General features: G+C 37.6%; 2 protein-coding genes across 2 annotated transcripts in view; one reads left to right on the plus strand and one right to left on the minus strand.

The window, feature by feature from the left end:
• LOC106873746 (dnaJ homolog subfamily C member 21-like) overlaps positions 1-5,702 on the minus strand; it is a 34,067-nt gene extending 28,365 nt beyond the window's left edge. The window contains exons 1-3 of the mRNA XM_014921243.3: positions 5,175-5,702; positions 1,116-1,244; positions 453-544 (exon numbers count right to left, since the gene is read on the minus strand). Of these exons, the coding sequence (XP_014776729.2) occupies positions 453-544; positions 1,116-1,244; positions 5,175-5,271 (318 nt within the window). The 5' untranslated portion in view covers positions 5,272-5,702. The remainder of the gene's footprint in view (positions 1-452; positions 545-1,115; positions 1,245-5,174) is intronic.
• A 130-nt stretch (positions 5,703-5,832) lies between these two features.
• LOC106873745 (mediator of RNA polymerase II transcription subunit 17) lies at positions 5,833-8,455 on the plus strand. Its single transcript, XM_014921242.3, has one exon. It carries the CDS (start codon positions 5,833-5,835, stop codon positions 7,696-7,698), a length of 1,866 nt encoding a protein of 621 aa, XP_014776728.1. The 3' UTR covers positions 7,699-8,455.
• Positions 8,456-10,545: the final 2,090 nt, after the last annotated feature.

Genomic DNA, 10,545 nt, shown 5'->3' on the forward strand with positions numbered 1-10,545 from the left:
GCAATTTACTCTGCTTAAGATGTGTTAAGCTACATGAAATCATAGTCATGGTGCAACCTCTGGTCTTTCCAGCTCTAGTCAAACTGTCCAACCCATGCCAGCATGGAAGGCAGATGTTAAATGATGATGATGATGATGGCACTTGTGAGGTCAGCGTGTAACTTGCAAGACACAAAAAGAACAAAGAAAAAGCTCCCAGTACTTGGAGGAGGGGGTATTTGAGAGGAGAAGGTGGAGATGGGTGGCTTTATGCCATCTGTTGAGAGGTTGAAATATGACAGAGGGACAAGTATGGGTTTGCTATAGAGGAGATACATAGATGAAAGAGATACAAATAAGGTATTGGTTGGACATTAACAAGAAGAACATTCGAAAATTGAAAATTAAAATGTGCCGTTAGATCAAGTAGACGAGAAGAAAGAATGGTGAGCGGTATTGTGACAGAGACTTACATTTTCCTCATCACCGTATCCAGAATAACAGGAAGAGTTGAAAAACTGGAAAATATTCAAGCTGTTGTCTTCAAAATCACCTTTGCCGAGTCCTGCAAAAACGTAAACAACAAACATATTTAAAACAAGCAAATGAAGCATTAGGGAAATTATAACAAGTGAGAAGAAATAGATTTAATATATACAGGGTGTCCACAAAGTCTGGGTACATGGGGATTAACACATACTTTAAGAAATTATTATTTCTTATATTTAATTGTTTGTTATGATTTTATTTACTCCATGTACCCAGGCTTTGTGGACACCCTGTAGAATAGGTATTTCATATTTTTTCATATCCAGGTCACATACGCTGATCACAGACTCCTTTGTAGTCAATCTGCCTTCACACAAATTATAAATAACACATTCTACACTAATTGTTCCATGCATTACAGTCATAGAGCATCATAATGTGTGTTTGAGGAAAACCTGTTGAGGAGCTGTACTGTAAAACTGGTTGTAAAGGAATGGTTCTTAAGAAGCCAAAACAGATTATGGAGCCTGGTGAGGCCCCTGGACTAGCCAGCTCCTGTCAAGCCATCCAACCCATGCATGCTGGCATGGAAAGCAGATGTTAAATGATGATAATGATGAATGAGAATAATGTTGTTATCTACATACCTCCATGAAGTATAGCATCTCTATGCTTGTCATACCAAGCTCTTTCTTGTGGATCACTGAGTACTTCATATGCTTGCTTGATGCACCGGAACTGGATTGTACTCTCAGTTATGTTTTCAGGATTCTTATCTTTAAAGAAATAAAAAAAAATAACATTTAGTTACTTAGTTACTGTTTAGAATACAATGGTATAATATTGCTTACTTTTTTTTTTTTAATACAGGCACCGGGTGACAATTTATATATACATATATAAAGACAGACAAGATAGATGTGCATATATATATATATATATATATATATATATATATATATATATATCATCATCATCATCGTTTAACGTCCGCTTTCCATGCTAGCATGGGTTGGACGATTTGACTGAGGACTGGTGCAACCGGATGGCTACACCAGGCTCCAATCTAATTTGGCAGAGTTTCTACAGCTGGATGCCCTTCCTAACGCCAACCACTCAGAGAGTGTAGTGGGTGCTTTTACGTGTCACCCGCTCGAAAACGGCCACGCTCGAAATGGTGTCTTTTATGTGCCACCCGCACAAGAGCCAGTCCAGGGGCACTGGCAACGATCTCGCTCGAAAACCCTACAAGGCCAGTCAGGCGGTACTGGCAACGGTTACGCTCAGGATGGTACATCTTATGTGCCACCCGCACAAGAGCCAGTCCAGGGGCCCTATATAACATACAAAAATATGAGGAATGACCAGCAAAAGTGGACTCCTATATGCTAGAAATAGATGCCGAATCATCTAACCATGAAGAATATGTTCTCAGTAAAAAATCAGCGACACAGACTGTAAAAGAGCAAGACAAATGAAAAATACTAAATAATAAAAAAACGATTATTATTTAGTATTTTTCATTTGTCTTGCCCTTTTACAGTCTGTGTCGCTGAATTTTTACTGAGAACATATTCTTCATGGTTAGATGATTCGGCATCTATTTCTAGCATATAGGAGTCCACTTTTGCTGGTCATTCCTCTTATTTTTGTATGTAATATAATTTTAATCTTCGGATTTTTTTAATATGCTAGACTACTGGTTTTAATTGATTAATATCAATTTCTACCCTTTTTAATAATTTTATATATATATGTTCTTTGCTACATTGGTTTCTATTAACCCATTTATTCTATCAGAAGAATTTTTATTCATTAAGATAGAAGAAATACACATAATTATATATATATATATATACACTCTCTGAGTGGTTGGCGTTAGGAAGGGCATCCAGCTGTAGAAACTCTGCCAAATTAGATTGGAGCCTGGTGTAGCCATCTGGTTGCACCAGTCCTCAGTCAAATCGTACAACCCATGCTAGCATGGAAAGCGGACGTTAAACGATGATGATGATGATGATGATGATGATGATGATGATGATGATGATGATGATATATATATATATATATATATATATATATATATATATATATATATATATAAGGGAAGATGTTCCCAGTACTTGCATTCATTTAGATCCAGGGACAGAGAGAACTCCACTTCCCTGTTGCACTTTCTCTGGAGACTTTGTGACCGCCGAGACAAATCACTCAGCATCAAGCGGACTATTTTCAACAGCACGCCGCCATATTCACCCACCACTCCCAATTGCCATCTGTGCCTCTACGAAAAACTATACATATATGTATATATACATATATGTACGTCTCTTTCACTGAACTCTAAACTCGGCTTGCGAAGACCTGTTGGGGCAAGCGAAAGCGAAATCGTGATGGCGCCTGTACCAGTGGAGGACTAAGAGCACCGTCCGAGCGTGATCGTTGCCAGAGCACCAGCTGTCTGGCTTCCGTGTCGGTGGCACGTAAATAGGACCATTTGAGCGTGATTGTTACCAACGTCGCCTTCCTGGCACTTGTGCCGGTGGCACGTGAATAGACATTCGAGCGAGATCGTTGTCTCGGGTTCGGTTCCACTGCGTGGCACTTTGAACCAATGCCTTCTACTATAGCCTGCGGCTGACCAATGCTTCGTGAATGAATTTAGGAAACAGAAACTATGGAAGCCCCTCGTAACGTGTATTGGTCTCCACCACCATCACCACAGCTTAACAACTGAGTTGGTTTGTTTACGTCTTCGTGATCTAGCGATTCGGCCAAAAAGACCGATAGAAAAGTACGGGACTTGAAAATAAGTAGTGGAGTCAATTTTTTCAAGGTGGAAGCCCAGCGTAGCCACAGTCTATGGAGAAAATAAAGATACATGCAAACAATATAAGTTCACAGCGGGGAAACTTCGCCAAGTTCACACAGCAGAATAAATTATTTTGCCATGAATATGAACTTCCTAAACAAGGAAGTTACAAGTAAGAAATCCTTCATCGTGGAAAAAAGATATAAAAGTTTAGAACCTTCACTAGTTATTTCGGTGGAATTCTGCTATAAGCACCCCCTCATAACTTACGAGGGGTGTATGAAAAGTTTTGAGCCTTGAAGTCTTGTACCTTCCTCAGAAGTCTTGAACAATGTTTTGTTTATTGGGGGCTCAAGACTTTTCATACACACCTCGTATTTTATTATTTATTTTGAATTTTCATAAAATTTTTGAAAATTTCTGTTCTACACACGGGAATTCAAACAATTATGCAACCCCACCCGACAATTTTTTTTCTTTTAAGGGCTATCTAGCTGTTATTTTTAGTACATCTTAGGACCATCTAATACCCTTCTCGTTTCTCTCTCACTCTGATGTATTGATGTTTTTCGATATCTTTCTCCCCCTTAAATACAATTAATGGTCTATTGCAGGGGTTTAAACAAAAAAAATTCGGACTGTCCGTATTTTAAACTCTGAAAGAAGAAAGAAAAAGATCCAAAAAATTTTTCTGTTAAATGTATTTTCATAATCGTATAAATTCCTGTGTAGAACACAAATACACAAACATTTACTGAAAATTCCGAAAATAAAAAAAACTTATGAGAAGTTATATGGGGTACTCAAAACAGAATTCCGCCGTTGTTTCCTAAATATTGTATGCTAGAGAGGCAGACAGAGAGCTGGCTGTCCATTAATCTCCGAGGAAACCCATCTCTGGCTCCAAAAAATAAATCGCGCTTCCAAACAGTGATTGTTACATGACCTTTTAGTTGGCAAACCCTTTACAAATATAGACGTGTACATGTGGAGGCAGAAGTATAGTCGGATGCAGTGCACGATCTTTTCAAGCTACCAATACGTTTGTAAACTTCGACTCACATGTTCTGCCTGTTACGCAATCTGTTGACATATCACAGTCGCACACACAGCAGTGACTTTTCGGTCGATTAAGCCATCGTCGAAGTCCTTCCTTATCAATAATATTCTTGTTAAAGAATAATAAATATGTACGCTATAAAAGTACAGTACAGGGTAACCCATCAGATCAATGTAAAATAATTTTTATCATAACTGAACAAACACACACACACACATATATATATACATACACACACACACCGCACGCACACAAATTTATTTATTTAATATGAAGTTATCGAACACGTATAATAAATTGATTGTGAACAATTCTTAACTGGAATGAAAATAACACGAAAGTAAAGAACGATCTGTAATTAAATGACGGTTGCTGTTGCTTAACAGTTTTGATCAAAAGAATACCAGCCGTGACCATCCCGTCAATTTTTCTTGTTTTACTATTTCACAGACATTATTTATCCTGTTCTTGTTTTCTAAGAGGGTAGATTGTGACATGAAGGTTTGGTTTCTATATTTAACAGGACGAGCGAACACGTTAAAGCTCCCAGTTTTCTGTTAGGTCTTGTTTAGCCCCCAAATTAGCCTTAACTGAGTAGATCTCAGCTGTTCCAGCTTTGGCCATCCTATTCCTTTTTCTGGACCAATTTATTCAATGTCCCGTCATTATATTTTAAAGACAGCTATGTTATTATGAGTGAGAACCGGCAGCTATTTCTAGCGGATCGAAATTCCCTGTGTGGAGGCAAAATATCTATATAAACAATGAATGAAAAAGACATGTGGTACAAAAAGAATGTGAAATACTACGTCTGCTCCCATAAAAAAAACTTACCTGGATGCCATTTCAGAGCAAGCTTTTTGTAAGATTTTTTTAATTCCTCGTCTCCGACATCGAACGGAACTCCAAGTACTTCGTAATGACATTTCATGGTAAAATCAGCCGAGATCGCCCAAAAGCCTGGCTTCTACTGATCCCAAACAATTTCTTCAGATTCACAGGAAGTTCTCGGTTAGATTTCCGGAAAAAATTTTGATAGACAAAGCCGACGAAACGAAATATTATTCCTGTGTTGTTTCTCTATAATTTAATAAATCTAACGATGTTTGTTAGTTTATAGCAATAATTCATTGTTTTTTTATTATTTTGTGAAATAATAGAATTTCTTTGATTTATTATTATTCGTCCCTGTTGTTGTTATTATTTTTGTTTATCTAGGTCAACCCCTATTGAGCAGATGTATCATCGAAGACGTTTCATCCCTTGCGATCCCATTTTGGAGGAGTATCTAAGACAACACTATCTAATGTGTCTCACTTCATTTTTAAATGATGGGCTGTAGTTTGAAGCAGATTTTACTGCTAGTTGTAACAGTTTGAACGACCACGTAGACGCTTCACCGTAACTTCGTAGATGCCTCTGTATTTCACTTTGGTGATTAAAAAAGCCGAATCTAATCCCCCAATCCAGATTTTGTATTAACTGAACAAAGATGGCGACCGGCGAGGTTTCTGTTAGTGTCGAGTCAATTATTGAACAACAAATCCAAGAAGTTTCATTTGATGGGCAGGAATTATGTTTACCGCCGCTTTCTATGTCAGAAAACCTAACCAAACTTGCACATAAGATCGATTTTTACCGAGATGAAAGTGAAGAAAAGGGCAAACCAACATCGGAAGGGGAGAAGGAAACAGACGAGAAAGTGTTAGCGCCATTCCAACCTTCGCTGTGGCCGTGGGATTCTGTGAGGAATAAACTGAAGATCGCATTAACTGAGATAAGTGTTCTTAATGATGTTGTTAATATTGCAAAAGAAAGACGTTATATGATTCTTGATCACGTAGTTGGTGAATCTAACGAGTCTCGCGTGGCAGTTCAGCTCTTGGCAAAAAAGCGGAGTTTGGTTTCGGCTGCAGCTGTTTTGGTCGAGGGAACGGAACGTCTGAAAAAATCACAACAAGAAACAAGTGCGAGGACTCAGTCTGACTTTCACATAGAACTCTTAAAACTTAGACATAATTGGAGACTAAAAAAAGTTGGAAATACCATTCTTGGAGATTTCAGTTACAAATCTGTTGGTTCCAGGTATTGGCAGAGTGGAACGTTCGAGGTTGTTAAAAGTACGAAAGAGATGGACAATATTGATTCTATTTCTGGCACACCGAAAAGTTGTCTTGAAGTAATCATTCCAAGTGAGTTAGAAGGTGTTGCTTACGTAAAAATTGAAGTGAAGACTTTCCCGGAATTATCAGACCTGACAAGTGTAGCTCTGAAAATGCCAAGTGGATTATGTCCCGTTCCTTCAGACACATATTGGCATCAGAAATTGGAAGTTGCTCAAAATGTTTTGTTTTGCAAAGAACTATTTTCACAACTGGCTCGAGAAGCAGTACAGTTGAAATCTCAGGTACCACATATGGTTGTTGGTAACCAAATCATTACGAATATATTCCCTGGTGTCCAGCTCTCAATTGTATTGTGCCATTACAACGACAAGGATAAACGTGTTACTTCTCTCAAAGTGGATCACAACCATGTTCTTGAACATTCTCTTCATCAGCTTCTCCGAGAAGCTCATTATAAAACTATCAACCATTCACCCCCACATCCAGTCACTGTCACATTGGGTTTGAGCAAAAGGCGGCGACTTGCTGGGCCCCATGGTTACAGTCGCCAGGATCTTACAGAAATGACGGAGAACGAAACGCTGCTGGAACAAATAATACAACAGACAAAGCATGCTGTGCTTCGTAAACGTGTCATGGAAACAGTTGATAGGATGGCTATCCACGTACCTGATCCTCAGATTTCTACCCACTGGAGCTGTTTAAACAGCAGTCTTGAATCTAGTGTTAAAATTAATATAACTTCTCTTGGATATGAGATTAACAGGACATCGTTGGTGTTAGAGATTGGCACTGACACTATAAAAGCAATCAGTAGAGACGGAAGAGTCAGCATATTGTCATTCGAGCCCAAAGAATTAGAGGATCTGCTCATGTGGCAGATTGCTTTCCACCATTTAGCCATAATCGTATTCTTGAGTAAACTAATGGGGTGGCAAATTTTATCAAGTAGTAACTGTGTTGGAGTTGGACAGATGGAGCCTTTAGGTACTGCCTCTTCTATTACATTGGGGTCACCTAAAGGGGACAAACTGGTGTGCATTCGGAGTGGGGCTGCCACAGGTCAGCATGTATATATTCAATCTTTACCTCATTCTTATGACAGTTCAGTTGTTACAGATCCAAAGTGGAAAAACCTGGAAGGTTCCTTTCAGGAAGTGAACCTTGATAAGCTAGTCGGTCGGAGTTTTATAATCAAAATTGAATTTCTCATGGCTACGTTAATGTCATAAAGCATATCAACTAAAAACCTCTGGATATCTTTCTGCAGTGACTGACTAACGTGTCAAACCATGTTCCAATTTTTGAGATGATGGCACTAGTATGAAGGATATTATATCATATCAAATATTCTTAATATTGTATTTCCATACATTGATTAGGATTAAGTATATCTCTATTGTCATATAGTAGCCATCAATGTCATTCGGTCCAAAATCCATGGATGCTGCAGTTTATGCTGATCTGGATTTACTGGTGTGAAAAATCATGATATTGTAAATATATCCTTTTGAAATTACTCACAAAGGACAAAGATATATAGACGTGTCTGTATGTATATATATGTGTATGTATATACATATATATGTATACATATATGTATGTATACACACACACATATATATATATATATATATATATATATAGGTATGTATGTATACATACATATATGTATACATATGTATGTATATATATATAATGTTTATGTTTAACTCGATATATTCCATGATCATTATACATATTTAATAATATCAATACAGTTTCTGCTCTATTGGTATTTTCTAGAGAAAGTTAGGGGTGTTTTATGTTGTTGGTTTTATTTCCCTTTTTTTTTTAAACTCACCATAAAGAAATTTATAATTTCTGTAACTTTAAACTACAAATTCCTTTCGGAATCATCACATGCTGGTAATTAATAAATGCTGCAAAAATGGTAATCTAGAAGACTGGATGAAAGTGTCAATGGAAGCAATAAACCAGTGCATTTGGTGTAATGTTTTGTTTTATTTTTTAAATTCATTTTCTTCAAGTTTTATTTTTATTTTATTTTTGTCTGAACCCTTTAGCATTCAGATTACTCAACCAAATGTAATGTGCATTTATTTACATTGTTCTGAATTAATCATGCATTGTTTTGTAGCTTCAAGGTCTTAATGATGTTTATTGCATATTTTTAGAATTACTGTTTTGGCTAAAGAGTTAAAGCAGTGGTTCTCAACCAGGATCCACACAACAAAATGGTGAATTGGGGATCCACAATAATATTTTAAGGTCCCCACTGAAAAAACTTTGCTCTAAATGTATTTATTGGTATGCATTACAAGAAACAGCTAGATTTCTTTCTCTAACATTTTACATAGTTCAACCTGCAGAAATTAACGTGTGAAAAACAAAATAGGAATTTTGAAAGCAATTTCTATAAAATTAGTTTTTATACATAAAATAGCTATGGGGATCCACCTGGATGATATAGTAATCAAAGGAGTTTGATGGATAAAAATTGTTGAGAGCCCTTAAAGTAAAGTATAATTTTATTAAAAATTGTATGCTGAATGTCATTAGATAATTCATTTTCAGTAATTGTCCTGTCTGTTGTTGTTGATTACTCTCTGATCAGCTTTGATTAAGCTGAACTATGATCAGAGATGTTCCAGCCATGGTCTTGTTGTTAGGATGTTGCACTCACCATCACAAAGGTCATAGTTTTGATTCCTAGATCAGTGGTGTGTTATGGTCTTGAGCAAAACACTTCATTTCATGTTACTCCATTCCACTCAGCTGTAACCCTGCAATGGACTTATATCCTGTTCAGTGGAAATAATGGCCTGCCCACCTGGCCAGTGGGGTAACATTACTCGATTGCTGCAACGATGCAAGGAAGCACATTGTGATCAGCGGTGTATAACCACATTTGATAGTCTGGTCAATACAGTGATGGTGATATTATCCAATATGTGCCTTCACTTTTAGTACTGTAGGCCAGTGGTTCCTAGCCTAGGATCCAGGATGGTTGGATAATATCCATAATCTCAGTTGGTCATGCTTGGAAATCCAGCCAGAAAGTGTAATGTTGGTTGCTTCTGACAGGACCCTATGGGGAAAGTGCCTGAAGATTCTACCCCCATGACTTTCCCAGGAATAGTGGGTGGAGAAGATGGCTTGATTGATGGATGGAGAATGATCGCTTGATCAATAGATGGATATCATAAGGCATTCATGTCTGTCTCAACAAACCAATAAGAGTGTCAGTAGTAATAACATTTTTACTAAAGGTACAAGGCCTGAAATTTTGGGAAAGGGGCCTAGTCAATTACATCAACCCAGTGTTTAACTGGTACTCAATTTATCAACCCTCAAAGGATGAAAGGCTAAGTCGACCTCACCAGAACTTGAACTCAGAATGTAAAGATAGATGAAATACTGCTAAGCATTTAGCCCAGCATGCCACCTTAGTGATTCTAGTAATAACATCTTTGAAATCATCAGATATGAAATTTAAGGATGTGTACTTCAGGCAGAGTTTTGAAAAAGAACTTTATTCCAAATAATGACTGAAAGGCTGGTTCAATATTAGGAATTGGAGTAAAGTCTAAACAAATTTTGTGATTAATTCCTACTTTGAACTCACCTTATATTCGTGAATTTCCATTTGGTTTTGGTACAATATCAGGGGATACACACTTGCTACCACAAGGCGCAAAATGCTCTTATATATCTTTTTACTTCCTTCAGTCACTGGACTGCGGCCATGCTGTGGCGCCACCTTGAAGGGCTTAGCCAAACAAATCAATCCAGTACTTGGTTTTCCTTTTTTAAGCCTAGTATTTACTCTGTTTGGTCTCTTTTTCTGAATCACTAAATTATAAGGGCATAAACAAACCGACACTATTCATCAAGTGATGATGAGTGACAAACACAAAGGCACACAGTTTCTGCCTACCAAATCTAAGTGCGAAGCTTTGGTCGCCTCAGGGCGATAACGGAAGACACTTATCCAAGGTGCTATGCAGTGGGACTGAACCCAAAACCGCAAAGTCACACCTGCGCCCTGTTCAACCATTTTGCATAATTTTACAACT

The sequence above is a fragment of the Octopus bimaculoides genome, chromosome 23 (genome assembly GCF_046866305.1).
Source record: "Octopus bimaculoides isolate indiv1 chromosome 23, ASM4686630v1, whole genome shotgun sequence".
Lineage (NCBI taxonomy): Eukaryota > Metazoa > Mollusca > Cephalopoda > Octopoda > Octopodidae > Octopus > Octopus bimaculoides.